Source organism: Hypanus sabinus, chromosome 2 (genome assembly GCF_030144855.1).
Source record: "Hypanus sabinus isolate sHypSab1 chromosome 2, sHypSab1.hap1, whole genome shotgun sequence".
Lineage (NCBI taxonomy): Eukaryota > Metazoa > Chordata > Chondrichthyes > Myliobatiformes > Dasyatidae > Hypanus > Hypanus sabinus.
Window position 1 is genome coordinate 145,675,384 of NC_082707.1, and position 22,232 is coordinate 145,697,615.

The 22,232-nt window shown below is 37.9% G+C and overlaps 1 protein-coding gene across 6 annotated transcripts in view; it reads left to right on the forward strand.

Moving 5' to 3' along the window:
- The window catches only part of LOC132384850 (neuronal PAS domain-containing protein 3), a 1,097,971-nt gene extending 1,087,231 nt beyond the window's left edge, over positions 1-10,740 (forward strand). For all 6 annotated transcript variants that reach the window (XM_059956437.1, XM_059956446.1, XM_059956483.1 and 3 more), the window contains 2 exons: positions 4,199-4,314; positions 7,114-10,740. In XM_059956437.1, the coding sequence (XP_059812420.1) occupies positions 4,199-4,314; positions 7,114-8,420 (1,423 nt within the window). In that variant the 3' untranslated portion in view covers positions 8,421-10,740. The remainder of the gene's footprint in view (positions 1-4,198; positions 4,315-7,113) is intronic.
- Positions 10,741-22,232: the final 11,492 nt, after the last annotated feature.

A 22,232-nucleotide genomic window follows, 5' to 3' on the forward strand; every position in this document is an offset into this window, starting at 1 on the left:
TTAGGACATCTGATTTTTCTCTAACTCATGAAATCTAAATTTGAAGCCTTGACATGATCATTAGTTCTGCTTAAACGTACTATGAAAGCTGGTCGTATCTATAAACAGAAGGGACCTATTCATCTAAAATTATTAATATAGATTTAGTTGTGCTAAGATTTGCTAGTCAAGAACGGCATTGATATAAATGGGGAGAAAGGGGGAAAAACACTTAATTCTAGTTGAAGCCAGTTGCAATTTGGAAACCCTTGTATAGATACTTGTATTGAGCACCCAGGATAAATTAAACAAATGACATCACCAGCACAGAAATTATTGGGCTTTAGGTGAAATTCCTTCATATGGTTGAAATAAATGCACCTTGCAAAACCATTCCTGATCAAAGGTTTCGGTCAGAATCTGATATACCTTTGATGCTTCACACTGTTAAATAATGTATTAGATTTACACAGAGTAAAACATAGAAACTGTCCAGTCAATCCAATTGATTGATGCCAGTATTATGGCATCACACAAGACTCCTCCTTCTATATTTCTAACCCAATCAAATTAGCCTTCCATTTTTCTCGCTCTCCTGTATTTAAGTAGGTTCCTCTTCAAAGTATTCTAAATATTTACATCAATTTCTCCTTGTGGTAGTGAGTTTTATATTCTCAACACTCTCTGAGAAAAGAGGTTTCCATCAAATTCCTTTTAGTGACCATTTTGCATTTCTGGCATCATCTTCGAGACTCTATTACATGCAGCTAGAAGATAGATGGCAAAGGATTCAGGCCAAAGTTCTCTTGAGCAGCCAGAATTCCTCAGTAACACGCACAAAGATCCTGGAGGAACTGAGCAGGTCAGGCAATGAATGGTAAAGGGCTGCAGAAGAAGGAAGCTGAAAGAGGAGTGGAGCACTGGAGAAAGGGAAGAAAAAGGGGCACCAGAGACAGTTGATAGGTGGGTAAGGAGAAGTAAGGGGAGTCAGTGGGAAATTGAAGAAGAGGCAAGTGGATGGGCAGGGTACCAGAAGTTGGAGAAATCAGTGTTCATGTCATTAGTTTGGATGCAACCCAAATGGGATATAAGATGTTGCTGCACACTGAGAGTGGCCTCCTCATGCGGTAGAGGAGGCCACGGACTGACATATCAGAATGGGAATGAAGATTAGAATTAAAATGGTTGGCCACTTGGAAATCCTGCTTTTTGCAGATGGAGCAAAAGTGCTCGACAAAGCAATCCCCCGATCCACATCGGCTCTCACCAGTGCAGAGGAGACTGCATCGGGACATCAGATACAGGAGACAAACCTCAACGGATTTATAGGTGATGTGGTGCCTCACCTGCGAGGACTTTCTGGGGCCCTGAGTCGGGGTGAATGGGCAGATGTAGCACCTCTGCTTGCAAGGATAAGTACCAGGAGGAAGATCAGTGGGGAGGAACAAATGAACAAAGGAATAACAGCCAGGGCTGTTCTTGTGTAAAGCGAAGAGTGGGGGGGTGGAAGGTAAAGATGTGTTGGTGGTAGGGTCCTGTTGAAGATGGTGGAGAATGATGTGCCTGATGCTGAGTGATAAGTGAGGACAAGAGGAACTCTATCCCTGTTAAGACAATGGGAAGATGGGGGTGAGTGTGGATGTCCGGGAAATGTAGGAGATACAGGTGAGGTCAGCATTAATGGGGAGATTCCATATTGCCTTTTATTATGTTATTCATGCTTTCCTTTATTTAAATAGATAAAAATATATGGTAATAGGAAGAACGCAGTAACTAACTTTGTATTAAAATGTATTTGTTGTTTGTGCTAGTTCAGAAACAAAGCAATAATCATTGCATTTATGTATCATCTATTGTGATCCCAAGATCTCCCCATTGAATCTCTCAGCAAATTAATTACTTCAGAAATGTAGATGCTATTGTAATTTATTAAAAAGCTTTTGGGAAATACATTGCAAGTGGATTTTAACCTTGAGATGACCATGAACTGCAATAGAGAAACTCTTCTGGATTAGAATATTTAAATGGCTTTGGAGTAATTCATGAAGGATAGTAGAAGGAACTGAATTGTCTTGGGTAAAATCCAAAATGATATCTAACAGAAGGAATAACACATAAATCTGCAGCAGCGGATTGATTTTGTTCTGACATTCAGCATTCCCACATGAGTTTTAAAAAAACCTGATTCTTTTGATGAAATTATTATAATAGAATTTTCATTTATTACTCCTGAAGCTGAGCATGTTAACTGAGAGTAAATTTGCTTTAAAGGACTGTTGCTTCAAGTGGAGTAAACTGTTGTAAATGAGCAGAAAATGAATACCCAGGAAATATCGAACTATTATTTAACTGATGCTTGTAATGATACATTCCCATACTCTTCGTGTTTATGAAAGAATGCACCATTTGCTATTTTCTTCAGTACGCTGTCACCCACAAATGAAAATGTGCACTTGATGAGATGGACTTTCAAGCTCTGTTAACCACATTTTTCCTCTTCCTTTTAAGTGTTGCAGCTTATCACAATGAGTGATAGACAGGAGACATTTACAAATAAGTATGTATGCAGGTGTTAAACAATGCAATAATGAAGGGCCTACCCAATTCAATAATCTGATGACCTCAAGGCTCACCATCCTACCTGCTTCTGATACAGTGGAAAAATGTCATTATTCTCAAACAGGGTTTCTCAATCTTTCCCTTATCCCTTCAGCAGATTCTGCCCTCCCCCACCCCCCAAATTCAACAAAGCATGTTCCCTGTCCTATCTCTCAGAAATGATCTAGTTTGCTTCCTTTTCCAACTATCCCTGACTGCCTCACATCAGCGTTAAAACCCATGTGACTTTATCTTCTCACTCATGTCTCAAAAGCATTTGTGAAGGTTGAAATTTGAGAAGGAGGGCATTGTGTGATTTCATTGGTGTAGTTGGAAAGTATTATGAAAACATTAAAGGATATATAGTTAGAAGAAAAATGGAGAAGCATAATAACAATAACTAATTTGCCAGCGGCTCATGTGGAAAAGATAACTAAGGAACAGGGTTGTTAAGATGTTTTACCTTAGTAGTGCATGGTACATGGCTTCCATCTATTGAAATATTGGTTACACAAGTTTCTCCTCACTCTGCTTTGTATGGCTGTGGCAACGAAGAATTATTCAGAAAACCAAGTTGTGACTGCTCTCAGGGTTTTCTGTTTATTAGAGGTGTGGGAATTGCTGGCCAAACTGATCATATAGTGACCATTCATAATTGTTAGTCCTGGTTAATTTAATTTCTGTCAGTGACCCATAATTCTTGGAAGTTCTTGGATTTTGACCCAGTGTCAATAGTGGGAAAGCAGCCTACATCAAGGCAGGATGATATGTGGTCTGGTGGGAATTTACTTTTGAATTTCTTGTTGGTGGAGATCTATGATGACTGGTTTCCAACTACCACAACCATCTTCATTTGTTCTATCTTTGGATGCTTTTAACTAATTTTACTTAAGACTGCTGAAAACTGGTTTGATGTTACAGAGATGAACCTAGAGTTACCATTGCTTTCACAACTTGCCAACTAATATTCTGAAATGTTAATTCTATTTTTCCCCCCACAAATGCTGCTTGGTTGATTATTCCCATCATTTTATGTTTTTATCTCAGAGTTGCAGAATTGGTAATGCTTTGCTTTTAAATTTTAACTGGTTTGGCTTGGATGAAGTAATTCCCTGCCATTTACTTGTTTGCAACTTAAAGAATAAAGATAAACTTTCCTGAGAAAGTACCTCAAAAGTCCTGATATGGACTTCATTGTGTGGGCTACAGCATTTAAAAGTGTGAAATTACTTAAAGCAAATGATGGGAAGATCATGATGAAGTGAATATCTGAACAAAAGTATAAAAGCAAATAAAAATAGCATATGTTTGAAAGCTGAATTAAAAATAGGAAATGCTGGAAATAGCAAGTTAGGCAGCATTCGTAAAGAAACAATGTTCAAAGTAACAGCATTTCACGATCTTGTCACAGGAATGAAATTCTTTAAAAATTTGATGACATTTGATAGTTGATCAGAAGGAAATAGTGATACTAATGTTGAAATGGCTGCAGTCAAAATATTAATTTGTCTGCAGCTGAATCCTTTAATGTTTTGAAGAATGAGCTATAGTTGTTCCTTTTTAATGAGAAGTGGCAATGGGTACAGATATGCAGGATCTAATGTGAGTGTTGTTTTCCTAGTGACTTCGAGTATAAGGACATCCCGATGGATATTGCACAGCTTCCTAATCTTCCCGAGAAAACATCCGAATCGTCTGAGACTTCTGACTCTGAATCTGATTCTAAAGAAAACTCAGGTATTGCTTGTGAAATTAAAACCAGCATTAGCCATTTCTGCCAGTCTCAAATTCTAATTTTTATCTATATTGTTTGTGTATTCTTCCTACAATTTATTAGCACTATCATTATTTATGGTTGATAAATATTTCAAAACAAATTAATAACTATATAATGCAAAACATGTAAATACAAGTCAAAGGGTACTGCTATCTCTGTTTACCAGAAGCATTCATTTGAGTATACTACAATGTACTGCATTCTCTGGGACGTATCATAACATTGACAGGAAAAGATTAAGAATTAATAGGCTGATGTTGCATGTATGACAGATCATTTGTATTTGTAAAGACACCAGCTACCTACAGGTACCTTTCACTATTTGTTTAGTTGTCTGCACATCAGCTTGATTATTCTTAAACAAGTAAAGTTAATCCTATCAATTTCTGAAGTTTGACCTGGACTATATGTAATTCTGCAGTGCAATTACCAGGATGCCAGCTGCTAAACTCCACAATACCACTGTAGGTTACAGAGCATTGAAAGTAGATAAACTTAATGACCTGGATTTTGCCAAGTAGAGCCTGTTGCTTGTACTTGCTGGTACCATTTTCATTCAGACCCATAAGACTGAACTTGCTGGATGAGAGCCCATTGGCCTGATTGATGTGGACTTGCAAAGTAGCTGGTTTCTACAGTCAAGCCAGAATCATCCCTGACATTTAGAGCATTCTGGAAATAAAAAATATGAAATAAATAAAAAAATTAAAACCGTAAAACATTTATGTGATTTAAACACTAATCCAAGTATTATTAATTTAAGAAAATAACTTTTTTTTGTCTTTCTTTCTTGCTTTTTTAAAAATTCCAATGAATGGATTTGGTGCATTTTGTATCGGGTTGAACCTGTTTCCAGCTCTGTGACCAGATTCCTAAGTACTGGAATCTCAGCAAGTTCATGCACTTCCGCTTAACTTTAAGTAGCTAGTATCGTGCCACTTGGATGTGGGAGTCACTCTCCATGTGGGAGTATTGCGAGCAGTTTTGGCCCCAAATCTAAGGAAGGGTGTGCTGCCACTGGAGAGTGGGTAGAGGAGGTTTATGAGAATGATTCTGGGAATAAAATGGTTAATGTATAAGGACCGTTTAATGCCTCTGAGCCTGTACTTGCTGGTGTTTAGAAGTATGGGGGAGGGAGAGAAGAAATCAAATATTGAAAGGTTTAGATAGAGTGGACGTGGAGAGGATATTTTCAATAGTGGAAGATTCTAGAACCAGAGGGCACAGGCTCAGAATAGAGGGACGTCCCTTTAGAACAGAGATGAGAAGGAACTTCTTTAGCCAGATGGTGGTTTATCACTGCCACAGACCGCTGTGGAGGCCAGGACATTGAGCGTATTTAAAGCAAAGGTTGATAGGTTCTTGATTATTAAGAGTGTCAAAGGTTACAGGGTGAAGGCAGGAAAATGGATTTGAGAGGGAAAATAAATCAGTGTGATGAAATGGCAGAGCAGACTTTATAGGCCAAATTGCCTAATTCTGCTCCTTTGTCTTATGACTAGTCACATTAACAGATTTATTCCAGTGCAAATTAGAATCTTCTGGGTTTGCATGTATATGGGCCAAAGTCCTGACATGCATTTTCCAGGATAATTGTCAGATATTCACCAGAAAACTGCCAGTATTTATGAGGTAAATTCAGTCCAGTGCTGTAGGAATTCATTTAGTATCATGATAAGTTGTGGCATTTATGTTCCTTTTTCACATCAAAGAGCCTGATAGAGGGAACCCTTCACAATCTTTTATAGAGATTTTGCTGAGAGCCTTGAACAAAAATCAAGCAGTTAATATTTAAGGATTCTGCAGTTTAAGAGTTCACAAGTCCATATTACTCCTTCCTGAGCACTTGCCGTCACATCTATCATTTTGTTTGTGGCCTCAAAGAGCTCGTCTCTCAGTGCACTCCCTCAAAACAGGAAGCTTTGAATATACATGTAGAGCTTCCACTAATGTAGAGCAATACCCATACCAGACTATCAAATCCCTTATTGTAGTTTCTAACTAAACATGCAAAAGCCCTATATATTTGACTCCTGTGCAGTTGTCCTTCCAATGTTCAAGCACCAATGTGCAACACAAATCTTGCGATGGTGCCTCTATTGACAAATCTATCCTCTAATATCAATAAAGTAGAATAGCAGGAACCACTAGGTGCTACCATTGCAGATTGTTGAGTATTATTACAAGGGCTCTTTTGGCTGCTCTCTCTAATTCATGTGACAGTTGAGCAAAAATTTCTGGCTGCTTCACCTAATTCAACCAATATTGAATAGTCTACCTGAAAAGTATCAAAGGGACTATTCTGTCAGCTGCTCTCCGATCTCTGCCAGTAAAGGAAATGTCTTCCAAAAATGATGGCAGGTGTTGAAAACTCCTAAAAATGAGTGCCTATTATCTAAATGGTGAGATTAATTGTATAAAATCTCTTTCATTAATATACCAGGGTGACTGGATGTCATTAATGTTTGCATGTTACTGGGATCTAAAAATATTTTGTGTTAATGAAATGAACTTTAAGCTGTTAATATATCCCCCTTCACCATCACATCACCTCCACTCCACCTCCAGCACATGCACATGCAGGTGGGGGGTGGGGGTGCGCGTGCACCCACTCGCATGCTTGCTTTGTGTAATGGCTGTATTATTTCCCAAAATGCTTTACCCAACTGTTCTTTCCAGCAAATGGGTATAAATTGTATCTTTTATAATCAAATTAGTTTCATCACAGGACTGACTAATTTCCCCCTCGTCTTCTCCAGAGGACAATGAAAATTCCAAGTCAGATGAGAAGGGAAACCAGTCTGAGAACAGTGATGATCCGGAATCGGACAGAAAGAAACAATCCGGGAGCCACTCCGACCATGAAATGAACTGCAATGATGATGACAGCTCCAGCAACCAGGATAGCAGGGACAGTGATGACAGTTTTGAAAATTCAGAATACGAGAGTCAGAAAGTAGCTGAGGACAGCTTTGGCACTTTTGGTTCCATTCAGATCAAAGTAGAACGGTACCCAGGCAGTGAATCAGAGATGCGCTTGCCAAACCGTGAATCAGTGACGTCAGACAGTGCCAAGGATTCGGACAGTGCCGGAGAGTTGAACATCCAGCCTTCCAGTAAACACCAGAAGAGGAAGAAGAGGAGGAAAAAACAAAAGGGAGGGAACGTCTCACGTAGGAGGCTGTCAAGTGCTTCGAGCCCGAGTGGACTTGACTCAAATTTAGTAGACCAGCCACAACTGCTGTCTTCACCAAACAGTGCCTCAGTGCTTAAAATTAAAACAGAAATTACAGAACCTATAAATTTTGATAATGATAGCAGTATTTGGAATTACCCTCCAAACAGAGAGATTTCAAGAAATGAATCACCCTATAGTATGACCAAGCCCCCAAGCTCTGAGCACTTCCCCTCAACACAAACCAACACTAGTTTACATGTCACCATTCCAGACTCTGTTCTTACCCCACCGGGGACAGAAAATACTGCCAGTCGTAAAACTCAGTTTAGCACCTCATCCAGTGCTACCTTAGCTCCTGCCACAGACCCTTTATCCCCTCCTCTATCAGCTTCTCCCCGCGATAAGCAGCTGAGCAGCACCAGTACTACTAGTTCTGTGCTGTATACCAGTGACCTGGAGACACTGCAGAGGTTACAGGCTGGTAATGTGGTCCTTCCCCTAGTTCACAGAGTGACAGGAACCCTCGCTGCCACCAGCACTACTCCTCAGAGGGTGTATACCACTGGCACCATTCGGTATGCCCCAGCTGAGGTGACCTTTGCCATGCAAGGCAACCTGCTGCCTAACACTCATGCTGTCAATTTTGTGGATGTAAACGCTTCCAGTTTTGGGCTAGAACCTAAAACACCAATGGAAATGCTTTACCACCACGTACATCGAATTAATATGTCAGGGCCATTCGGGAGCACTGTGAGTGGGGCCAGTCTGGCCCAAATTCCTACAGGAAATGTGTTCACAACAGCAGAGGGACTATTTTCCACACTTCCGTTTCCTGTGTACAGTAATGGTATTCACACCACACAAACACTGGAACGCAAAGAAGATTAAACTATGACCGTATACTGTGTTCAGTATTAAATTCTGAGGCATAGACAATGTTTTCAGCTGAATTCTAGTGCTATCACTTTGAGCTTGAGCAGGTCAGCTCATGCCATCAGTACAACAGTTCTCATGTCTCAAACTATGACTAATCATTCTGTAATGTAAAGAGTTATTTTTTTGCCTTCAGAAAGTTGAATTACCAGTTAATTGTAAATGTTCCTTCCAAGGTGTGTTTTCCTTTGCATCTTTGTGAAGATGCCTTTAATGTGTACATGCCTCTGCCATAAGATGCAAATGCAATGGTAAAGAGATTGTAAAATGAAAGAATCACATATTATAATGTATAATGATCTTGATATGATCAAGGTTGAAGGAGGTAAGTATAGAAAGCTAACCCTGTTTGACTAAGTCAGACTTTAAAGGGGTTCTTTTTTTTCTTTTTAAAAATAGGGCATAGTATTTTGAAATTTTATGCAGAGTTTAATTCTTTTTTATGATTCAGATTTTTCTTACTTGCACATAAAGCAATTTAGGTTCTTACATAATTTGATTCTGGCCTGTGACTAGAATGTTAAACTCTTGAAAACTGTAGGAAGATGGAATCCATGTGTAGTTAATGAACCATAAGTAGACATTACTTTTGCTACCATGGTGCTACAATTATTAATCTTTGTTGTCTTCATAAAATATGCAGCATATGGGCTGGAATTTATGGGAGAGTGCTGTTTTGTACTAGACAAATGGTAGTTGCTAGCTTGTGGCTGCAGTCTCCTCATTTCTTATGACCAGAATCTGTGTTAGCATTTATTGCAGCCATGCAAACTTTACCTCCAGACTAAAAAAAACAAAGCCTCATGCAGTTTTTATAGTCGTTCTGCCTTTTTTCAAAGTGCTTTAAGGAAACTCAATGAGATTGAGTTGAGGCGAAAAACTTGCATTTATTTTCAGCTATATTTTTTCTCAGTATAACTGAGACTAATCTGCAACTTAAAATAACATTGTTTTAGAACATAAGAAGAATATTTAACAAGTTATGTTTCTTTATCTTTTGTTTACTTCAATAGAGGAAATTCTAACTGTACTTTAGTTAGTGCTGAAGTAGAAATTCAAGATTGGGTTTATAAGCTTGGAATAGGTACACAAAATTAAAACTGCACAGAGACTCATAATTCTATTTTTCTGTCATCATTTTGCCAAAAACCACATTCTAGTGTTTGACACTATTTGTGATTGTCAGTATAAATGCTTCTTTCACTCCATCTTTGGCAGCTGTTCATTAAGGCATCTAATAATGAGAGTGAGATTAGTAATGTGTACAATGTGTAAGTGTCCTTGACTGTCAGTTCCATTGCAGAATTTAATGTGTGTTACTATATGCAGTATATACTAAGCTAATGTGGCAATATTGTCCTTTGTCTTCACTGTGCTTTATCTCTAGTCTGTAATGGTCAGTTTCATTACCGCAATCTTCGTGAACCCGTGATTCTTGGGAGATGATGTTTTTGTGTGATGGCCTTCCTCTGTAGTGTCACCTTATTGCTGCTTCCACTGTCTGTATACCTTTTGTTTCTGCTGTTGCTTTGCTGTGTATTCTTCCGACCTCTCTCAGAGATAAAAGACTCTTAACTAGCTCATGGTTAATGGAACCATTTTCACAGAGGAATTCTGGGTATGACTTATCTTCCATCTTGCCAAACAATGCACTAAATAGTCAGGCTCAGATGTATGTGACAGATTGCCGCCATGGAGCCTCACCTATAAACATTCCCAGAGTCCCTTGTGCTCTAACTGCAAACAACAGCTAAAACAGCAAAAAAGAGCTGTTTTTTTAATGTGTCTGTGTTGGTGTCAGATGGTTTCTGGTGATTTGAACTAACAATAATCACAGCTGCTGTCAAATCACATAGTGTTTCAAATTACAATATGAAAATTTCATCACCTGTGAAGGCTGTGTCTGTGTTTTTAACTATTTCTTGTACCAGTATATAAAATATTTTATGAGGAATTGGTGCCAAGTAGCTGAACAATGGGGTGAGGGGTTCTGTTAGTATCAATGTTAACAATGTTACAAACTCTACAATACAAAACAATTAAAAGTAAATTTAAAGAGACAACTATGGTACATTTATTTTTGTGGTTCAAACTTCAAGCTAACTGAAGCTAACCTTTTGAGTGCCTGGCTTATTTAAAAGAACATTTCATTGATCACAAATAATGCTGCAATGTACATACTTCATTTACAACAGGATTCTTTTATACTTTTGTAGATTATTTCATCAATTCAAAGAAACATGTCATACATGGTTATGTAACTTGATTTTATCATCCTGCAAATGCCATATTCATAATAAACTTTTCTTGGATTTGTTACTATCTGGCATCTTTCTTTTACACATGTATCCAAACTATTAACACATTAAAGCTAGTAATGAAGCTTTAACATCTCATGCACATAATATCAATATTGCCATAATCAGTAACCTATATGATGATTTTATTTACTGTTATGTATTTATGAAGGTATGTAAAATCTGTAAAACATAGCGTTAAAGACATTATTTGCTGGAAATTATAAATGATATTTATTAACACATGTATAACACAGAAGACATTTATGTTAAACAGCTTCCCAAAATCTATTCATTACAAAGAAAGTGCAAAGTCAATATTTACTGATGTGTTGGTATTGATCTAAATATCTGCCTTAATCAGAGTGATATATGACCTTATTTAAAAAAACTAATCCCATTTGGGAAGAGTGTGCAGTTTGTGTGCTGTCAATTTATCTATTGAGAACCAGGATGGAACACCCAGTATTCTTAGAAATTCACATAGAGCTTGAAATGTTCTGTGTATTAATTCTAAACTTATGATAAATTGTACTGCTCATTTCAAGTATCAATTTTTCAACTTTTTCTTGGAATAGTTTTTACATGTTTAGTTTTAGCCGGAGACTGCAAACAAACAAATAATCATTCAGCCACCAAGATGATTCCTTTATTCATATCCTATAGAATATGACCTATGAAAAACTTTGGAAATGATTTGCCATTATAAAAGAGCCACAGTGAACATGGTGATCTTTAATATGTGCAGACTGGTACATTATAGTTGACTTTAGTATATTGTTTATTATTTTTCAGGCACGAAAATGTTACTCAAGGTAGATCAGACAGCTTTTCTTTTGTCTTTTTTTAACCAAGTAATTGTTCCTTTCCCATGAGAATCCTGAAAAATACCATGTTTAACCATGTTAGTAGTGACTTGGGAAAACCTTTGGCTTGAATAGCATGAAAACCATACATTTTCTTAGCAAATTAGGGCAAACAGCACATAATTACCTTTCTTGCAAAGACATCAGTGGAGACCTAACATAGCACCTTAAGATTAAATCTCAGAATACATGGGACATACACGAACGTATACTACACATCAACAAAAGGGAGAATTCTAACCTTGTATTTTGCAAATACAGATATAAAAAAATGTTTCAGCTATCCCTAAAGAGCAGCCAAGCTTGATTTACAAAGTGACAGAGGACAAGCATTATTTCTTCTTCCCCATTATACCTGTGGCATTTCTGAACAGCATTCTCTTTAAGAACAGAAAGTAATTTTTTTGTTTACACATTGTTTTCACTCAAATATTAGATTTTGTGATCTGACATGATGTAGTTTACCTTATCTTTTGAAGAAGTAAATATAATTTATAGTTATTTCATAGTGATGGGGATTTGCGGAGAACATAAATGGGAGAGGAGGTGAAGAAGCGCCCATTGCTGCAATCTCTTTCAAGGTGGTGCTGATTGTGAAGGATGACCTGTTGAGCCTAGAGGGATGGAAGTTGAGAGACAGATGAACCCACCCTTACTCAGGTTGGAAGCAGTGAGTGTGAGAACAGATGTGCAAGAAATGGGTGCATCACTGAGGGTCTGGCATCCATAGTAGACTAGAAGTCACAACTGATGAAATGAAAAGACATCTGTATTTGGAAAGTGTCATGAGAGCAGGGAGAAAGAAGTCTTCGGAAAAGACAAAATGAAGCATAGTTTAGGTAGTTGTAGGCTTGTAACAGATATTGGTCATACACCTATCCTTTGTGATGGACACAGTTAAACCCCATGAAAATGCAAGCAGGCTGGAAATTTGCAGTGAAAGAAATGGCATTTATGAGTTATGTATTTTTTTTATTCATTTAAGGGAGGTGGGCATTTCCAGCATTTATTGCCCATCCTTAGTTGCCCTTGAGAAGTTGGTGCTGAGCTGCCTTCTTAAACTGCTGCAGTCCCTGAGGTGTAGGTACACCCACAGTGCTGTTAGAGGGGGAATTCCAAGATTTTGACCCAGTGACCATGGAGGAACAACGATATGTTTCCAAGCCAGGATGGTGAGTGACTTGGGGGGTATTTCCAAGTGGTGGTATTCCCAGGTAATTGCTGTTCTTGTCCTTCTAGATGGGTCAAGAAGGTGCTGCCTGGAAGGTATGGACACAGGAAGTAATACAAATACAATTGAATAAGTAGTATTAAAAGATTGAAGAGAGGGGACTCAAACAGATTTAAAACAGATATTTTGCTACATGGTTTTGGACCACGTGGTTCCCTTAGCTACATTATTTGATCTGGAGAAAGTGAGTAGAGTAGAAGTCATGTGAGAACGAGTTCAATGGGAAACCAATTGGATCTCCATTCAAGGAAGAAATAAAGGGTCACCAGACCTTATTGGTGTGGGATGAAAGGAGTGCACATGCATGTTAAGCAGCAATAGAGGTATCGGAGTTGTGATGGATGGAAATGTGGTAGAATTAGATAAAGAGGGAAAAATGTGGAATTAAGATTGGGAGGACATGCATTTGGTTGGATCAAAGGCATGCTGAAACAATAGGCCTGATTTTCTGAATGTTAAGCAGGAGGGGAAAGCAGTTTGTATAGGATTAGAGGCTCTGGAGGGAAGATGTTATGAGAAGATTAGGTCAGTGTCTCTCCGGGCCATATGGTCTGATGTTCTGGAGTGGGGTCATGTTTCAGAAGGACATCTTAGGCAAAGTCTGAGGGCTGAATTTAGCCTCTGAGAGAGGTAAATTTCCCAAGCCACAGCAATACCCTTGTTACTAGGCTTGATAGTATCTCAGAAATGACAAAATAATATAAGCAAGAAGGTTGTCAGAGCGAATGATGAAGAATGGAAAGATTGAGGCAGTCAACACTGAACCTGCAGCTAACTATGAATATGGAGATTTATGGATAACACTGTGAGTATGTGATGTGAGTCTGAGGATCCTCTGCTTCTACCCAGATATTGCTTTTAAAAAATGATGTATCCAAAGCTATCTTCTTCAAAAATTAATCAACAATCTATCCAATGCTTAAAAGATCTTGGTTTCATGATAACTATTTTTAAGATTACTGAAGCTCTGAAGATTGATGATTGTATTGTCTGATAATAATTTTGACTAGCAGGTATGATCATTCCACTCAGGAAATTTTCTGCACAGATTCTTCATGCCAAATTTGAACAAAAAAACAAACATATGATTATTGTAAAGCAAAACACAGCAAAGGTGGTTGGTCCATCATTAGATTTTCATCTCTATTTGAAACTAGTCTACTCTGTCAAGAAGAACATTTCCTTAAACCCTTTTAGCTAGCTACAAAGTCCCATGGTAAAAATCTTGTTGAACTTTCTATTCTTTGATATGCATGTGAGTATTGCTGCCAGGGCCAATATTTATTGCCCATTCCTAACTCACCTTGTGAATATGATGATGAACTGTTTTCCCAAACGGCTGCAGTCTGTGTGATGAAATCGCTCCCGTAGTGTTGTTGGGTCAGGAGTTTCACAGTTAGGCCCAGCAATAATTAAGAAATGACAATACATTTTGTTAAGTGTCACAGGTTTGTAAGGTGATGCTGAAGTAGTCTTATCACAAACAGGAGAAAGTCTGCAGATGCTGGGAATCCAAGCAAGACACACAAAATGCTGGAGGAGCTCAGCAAACCAGGCAGCATCTATGGAGAAGAGTACAGTAGACGTTTCAGGCCAAGACCTGTCAGCAGTCGTGCCTGGCCTACTGAGTTCCTCCAGCATTTTGTGTGTGTTACTTGAAGCAGTCTTGGTGATTCTGCAGGTGTCATTTTGCAGATGATACACACATGAGGCCACATTGGAGCAATGGTGGAAGAGTGAGTGAATATTTAAGGTGGTGACTGTGGTGCCAATTAAACAGGTTGTTTTATCCTGGATGATGCCAAGCTTTTTGACTTTTGCTGGAGCAAACGGTGAGTATTCCAATACACTTCTGAATCATGCTTTGTAAATAGAGCAAAGGCTTGGGGAGTTGCTGACCACAGCTTATGACCTTTTTTATGTAGCTTGTTAGCTGGTCTAAGTGAGCTTTTGGTCAACAGTGACCAGCCACCATCCCTAAACCAGCATACAATCTGATGAGTGCAAATATTCACTAAAAATGAGGTTCCTTGCAATTGATTTTCTTGGGAAAAATAAAGCCTGATGCAATTATTCATTATTAAATGGATTCTCAGTAACTGCGAGGTTGCTGATCCACTGAATGTTATTTCATGTACGTGTTTTCTTTAACATTTTAGTACCTGGGAATTGTTCCTGTGATCAATTAAGTTATATATCTTGCCTCGTAAATTAAAGTTAGCTTATCCAGTATAGAGCAGATCTAACCAAATTGTTAATGCACTAGCAAAATAAAATTTTATCTCTTTAAATATGCACTGTTCAATTCTTTTCCTAGGACCTTTTTTGATAGATTGTCTTTGTAGCTCATTCCAAAGAATTGTATTCTTAGTAAAAGAAAAGCTATCTTTTTCTCGATAAACTCTTACTCAAAAATAACATTTTGCTTTGTTTAGTGAATTAAATCCAAGCTATTTTATTCTGTCGATGATCTGAGCAATATGAAATGAGGAGTTCAAGCCTGTGTCTTGGGAATGTTCCAGTTATTATCTATTCATTTACATAAAAATAAAAAAAGAACAAAGTATTACTTGCTATCTTAAAACCTATTTGTGCACTTAAAATATATGGAGATTATGTTATATTACATTTGAATTTTTGCTTTTATATAATTATTTTCTATAGATATTTGCATATACACAGTTGAGAAAATTAGAAGACAGTGGCTGAATAAATAAGAAAATCATTTCCCTAATGAAATAACAAATATTTTCTTGGATAGAGTTTTATTATTTGATATATCCATCATTATGTATGTCAAAATTCATTATATGCACTACTGGAGTACCACATGAATTTTGACATTTGTTTTTGAAATAATTCTTTCTTTGTGCAGAGATGAAAGAAGATATTACATTTGGCACAGCTAGAATGCGATTCCATTTTGTCATGCTTTTAAACTGTAACCCTGAAATCTCTCATTGGTAATATTTGTTGAAAACATTCTGAGCTTGTGAGTATTCACTTTTAATTTAACCACTAATTCTTAATAAAGTGAATTTAGGTATAACTTAATGATAATTTAATTCCATATGTTCTTCTAGACTGAAATAAATTGAAGTGAAAGATTTTTTTCAATTCATGAGAAGAATAACCTATTCTTTAACAGATTTATGTAAAGTGGTTACACTGCATCTCTCCAGACTGGTGGATGATATGTTTATAAATTATTGATCACTTTGTAATTAACCTTCTGTGGAACTGAATGAACTGAATTCAGTCAAAGTGAGCCATCTATTGAACAGCTTAATAGAATAGATAAAGCTGAGGTTTTGCTTAAGTATTTTTATTGATGCAATGTCTGGATTCTAAATCTATATGTAAGACCACCAGAGCTACCGTCAGGCTGATTTATAAGCATGCCGTTTCAGATAAGACACAAATGGTTCTCTGAATATTACTTAAATATGAGTCTACTTATATAAACCAACTCTATAGGAAGGACATCAAACCAGAGGAAACTTTTCAATTCTTAGTTCTTAGCCATGGTTTGTTGCCATGAAACAGATTAGTCAATACCTTGTAGAATACATCTTGTTTTTACCTAGCTTTCCTCAAGGTCAATCTTTGCCTCTAGCTATTAAATCTGTTATGTTCTGTAACTCCAGAAACTAATTGAAAGACAAACACAGGAGCTGGGATAATTGCCTACTTGGTTTTGCTTTAGTGAGGCGCTCACATATGACGTGGTGACATAATGACATATGCCATTCACGTACAGTACTTATATGTACGTGAATATGAATTATGTAACATAAGAATGCTTAATCAAACAATATATTTACAATATTACTGAAATATTAAATACTCTACACTCCTCCCTGCTTAGCTATAAACTCCAACAAAATATAGAATGCATCTCAACTCAAATACATAACATATTCAGTATATATTCTCCAGTCAGCGCGTGTGTAAGTATATATATGAAATACATAATACAGTTTGCTATATAATACAACTACTACAGTATATAGTCATTCACAACAGAGAAAATTTTAAATTGTTCATTCAGGCCTAAAGATTTAATTGCTATGGAAGATATCTTATTCTTGTGGGATAAAGTCTTTCCTGACAAGCTTGGGGGTGGGGGCACTCTGCTTAGCAGGTGAGACTTGAGACTGAGAAACAATCTCAGGTTCTGGGGCCTCCTCCATGGTGGTTTTAGGAGTTGACTCTGGGACTGCAGGCAGTGGTTCTGACAGCTCTGGACACCTTTCTTCTCCAACAATTGACTCAACTGATCATTGTGTCACTTCCAGATGACATCAGACATGATCTCCACCGAGTAGGGGAGCAGTCCAATTCTGCCCTAATCTTTCCAACTACCCACTTTTGATCACATCTGTAGTGTCTCACCAGGACTGCTTGTCCAGGAGTGAAACATTGAACCTGCTTAATTGGGGAGCCCTCAATTTGTCGCAGCTGTTTTTCCTGCATACTTCTGCTGAGGTTAGGTTTGAGAAGATCCAAGCTTGAACATAAGGGACGACCCAAGGACGGCAGTGTTATCAAAGTGGCAGGAAGAGCAAGGAACGAGTTGATGTTTGGCCATTTTTAGCACAAAACCAGATTGAAAAGGTCAGAGTGTTGGAGCTGGAGGCGAGGGGTGTGCCAGTGTTTGGCTTGCTACTTTAGAGAGGTTTATCATCTCTGCACTGAACCGAGGCTGTAGCCCCCAACTAATGGGCTCCTGCACCAGCTACAGTGATGACAGGCTTTGTGGGGCTGTGAAGTCATTTTCATGAACTTTAGTTCTGTATGTTCTTGTTTCTTGTTTCCATAATCTGTTCTTTTTGTTTGCACATTGGGTGTTTGACATTGTTTGTAAACGTGTTCTACTAGGTTTGTCTGTAAGGAGATGAATCTCAAGGTTGTATATAGAATACAGCATGCTTTGATAATGCATGTACTTTGAACTTTCAATTTGAATTAGGGAAAATACAGAAAGAAGAGTATTCTCTTTTGTATATTTTTCAAGTATTTCCTTTTCCAAGGGTAAACTAAACAATCCATCAGCATTTCTATGATTAGTCATCCACTTTAATTCAAACTTGTAATTGTATCCTCCAAGAAACAGAGCTCATCTCTGCACTTGTGCTGCTGCAATTGGTGGAACACCCTTCTGTGGATTGAAAACGGATGCTAGTGATTGATGATCAGTAAATATACTGCTTGAACCATTTTACACTGCAAACCAGACTCAAGGCCTCTCTCTCTCTCTGTCAATCTGTGTGTAATTTTTCTCTGCAGCATAAGGGAATATGATACAAAGGCTATGGGATTTTCAACTCCATCACTCAATGTGTGACGTGACTATACCTATACTGTAAGGCACTGCATCACAGGCAAATTTCACTCGCTGTGGATCTAAATGTGTGAGTTCAGTGTCTGACATCATCATTTCCCTTGCCTTTTGGAAGGCCTGCTCACACTCCTTTGTCCATTGCCATTTCTTCCCGATCTGCAGTAATGAGTTCAAGGGATGTAGCACTGTAGCCAGGTTTGCAGGAACCTGTTCTAGTAATTGACTGATCTGAAAAGAACCACAACTTTGACACATCCCTTGGCCTTGGGGCATCACCACTGCTTGAATTTTCTCAACACACTTATGTGTTAATAGTGTGACCACAGTAAGTGATGCTTGCTTTTAAGAATTCACACTTGTTGCATGATGCTCTGAACCCATAATCTCCTAATCTTTTTAATACTGTCTTGAGATTTTGAACATGTTCCTTGTCATCCTCACTGCTAACAATGGTGTCATCCAGGTAACACTGAATGTCTGGGCAGCCTTGAGGTATGGGTTTCTGCCACAGTGCAGGTGCAAATGCCACACCAAATATAAGCCTATTATGGTGATAAAGCCTTTGGTGAGAAACACTTTATACTCTTTGTCCATCTCCATCTTAGGGTATCCCTCAGCTAAATCCACTTTGCTGAAGTGTTTCCCCCCAGAAAGGCTTGCAGCAATATCCTTTATTCTTGGAGAGGATATTGATCTACTTTCAATATTGGGTTGATGGTGACCTTAGAATCACCTGGCCCATTTTTCTTGGCTTCTGGGAACACTAACATCACCCATGGGTTCCACTCAACCTTGGAAAGAATTCTTTCAGCCTCCATGCAATCTAGCTAACTGGCTACTTTATCACAGATGGCATAAGGAACTTGACAGGCTTTGTAAAACTTGTGTGTGACATTTTCATTTAGCACTACAGTCAGCCCTCCTTATCTGTGGGTTCCACATGCGCGGATTCAACCAACCGCGGATCGGGAAAACCCGGAAGTTCTCTCTCCAGCACTCGTTGTTTGAGCATTGTTTGTCTCACATCTCATGTACAGACTTTTTTTTGTTCCCTAAACAATACAGTATAACAACTATTTACATAGCATTTACATTGTATTAGGTATTATAAGTAACCTAGAGATGATTTAAAGTATACGGGAGGATGTGCATAGGTTATATACAAATACTACGCCATTTTATATAAGGGATGAGCATCCACAATTTTGGGTATCTGCGGGGGTTCCCGGAATCAGTTCTCCACAGATAAGGAGGGCCGACTGTATTTTACTATCGATACATTTGAGTTTTCTAATGCCATCCTTGAACACTGCTGTGGCATCATCCAGTGCCTTTCTTAATTCACTTTCAATTGACTATTGCAGGTGATGTGGCTTACAATTTGTGGATGGATCTCCAATCAAGTTGTAGTTGCCTTGGCCAACTACAGCTCCATAATGCTGGCCCTCCTGTTTTTATCATGTACAAGCTCAATAGTTGTTGTATTTTACTGTTATAAAAGTTACTCCCTTAGGAATTATCTTTTCTCCATTATAAGTTCTGAATTGGATATCTGCAGGCTTTATTTCAGTACCTTTGAAATGCCATTCACACTCTTTGTGGAATGACTGAAATGACCAAGCCAGTGTCCAATTCCATTTTAACTAATTTCTCATTCACTTCTGGTGTAAGCCACATTGCTCATCTCCAGTTAGTTTTCAGAATGTAAATCTCAAGGCTACACAGTCCTGTGACACTCTCATTGTTATCAGATTTTTCATGAACAGCAAGCAGATTAGTGTTCTTTTTGAAACTGCAACTTATTATCTTTTACTCTTTCCTGTGCAGTCCATTTATTTTTGTCTGCCTGACATACTCATTGTATGAGTCCTTCCTTGTTGCACTTCCTGCATGTTTCTCCTTTAAACCTGCATTGGTCTGGTGTATGTGAGCCCCTGCCACAACAGTAACACAATTTATTTGGCCAGACAGGTTTCTGTTTAGAAGTTGCAATTGTGTCCATGCTCATTTCATTCCTGACTGCAACTCAATTGCGCCTCTGTCTGCTATTTCCATTGATTTACGGCAATTTCAACTTCTCTTATAAATGTGAGTTGTGCTTCAGTTAGAAGCTGGTTTTGAATGCTTCCTTGTAGGATTCCACAAACTAAACTATCACACCATGCATCACTGAACTGACAATGCTCCAACAATTTCTTCAATTCAATCGTATCAACTGAAATGGACTCCTCTTCCTTTAAATTCAGTTTATGAAACTTAAAGCCTTCTGCAGTCAACAATGGTTTAGATTCTAAATGTCCTTGCATTACTTTCACAATATCAGCAAACCTTGTTTTGGCTGGTTTGGTTGATTATACTTCTCAGCAAACTATGCTTTTCTACCCAATGCACTCAACAAAACTGGCATTCGCTTTTCATTGCCTATTTCACTTGCTTCAAAATTCAGTCAGTGTACATCATCCAGTTATCTGTTTTGCAATCAAATGCACCTTACTGCCTTTTTAAAATTATCAGCTGGTACTCGCTGTTTATAAATTCATGACCATACTTGTTGCTTGTTTGTTCATTAATTTTCTGCCTTTTTAAAAAAACTTGAATGCCTTTCTCTCCCCTTTTCTGGAAGAAAAATTTGCTGCACTTCAACAGGTAGGTCATTTTAGGTTCATTTTAAAACCTCCTAGTCGTCAATGTTAGGTTTTGTAACTCCAGAAACTAATTGAAAGTAACTCACAGGAGATGACGTGATGATGTATGACATGTAAATACTTCTTATACACAATTCATAATGAATTATGTAAACAAAGAATGCTTATTCAAACAATGTATTTACAATATTACTCAACTATTACTGAAATATTGACTACACTACAAAGACATAAAGTAAGACCTCTGTGCTTACAATTAGCCAGATCATCTGAAAAATGGTTAATGGGAGAATCATAGCCCCTGAGATGTTTAACAAAAAAATATAGTACACGTACAGCATCCAAATTAGGTGAACGAAAATGTATGTTGAGATTATATTTTGTTATTACAGCTAGTAGCACAAAAATATTGTGTAGAAAGTATATGTAAACGGCATCAGTTGTTCTTTAAAACATAATAACTCAAAATATCAGACTATCCACTTGTTTGAGATTTGCATTTTTGACTGACCAAAATAAGAAAATGGTAATATCATTGTACTTCTGTAATATAGAAATTTGAAATGCAAAACTGTAGTCTAGAAATTCTCTTGCGTAGCTCCATATTTTTGTAAGTAAGTTTTATCTGCAATTCAGTCAGCGAATGTGATTGAGCATTTGTATGCATACAGTGCACTTCCAGAAATCCATTCTGAGCCTTCATTATATAACATGATATATACATGGTGACCACTGGACATGCACAGCGTATTTGTAGCCAGTGAACAGTGGAAGCTACAGCAACGCCAACCTTAACTGAAAAACCGAGTCCTATTTGACGTTAATTCAAGGGGACCAAGCTTACCTGTACTGAGCTGGGAAGTCCAATACATGGATCTTCTTCTAGGTAAGATCTGTAGGTTTGAAATATTTTGTTTGGTGTTTGATCCCATTCCTATGGTCCTTGCATATTATTTGATGACCTGCATTGAACTTTTTCCATAACTGTAACACTAGCTTCTACATTTTGTTCTGTTTTCTTTTTGTACTACCCTAATATACTAACTTATGAAATGACCTGTCAGGGCAGCATGAAGACAGAACTTTTCACTTTATCTTGGTACATAAGACAAGCTGGTTGCCAATTACCAACTATCACACGCACATCATCCCTTCACTGCCAAAGGTTTTGGAATCCCATGTCATGTCTGACCACATCTTCCTCCACTCCCCATGGTTACCTCATGATACCAGTCTCTCTACACACTCTGTCTCTCACCCCGCCCCCCCCCCAACTCCACTACAACCTAATCAAGTGACTAACAACAGCCCATTATTAACTTGTAGCTCCATAACTCCTAATGCCTTTTAATGTCAATTCTAGACCCAATCCTCCAACACTCCA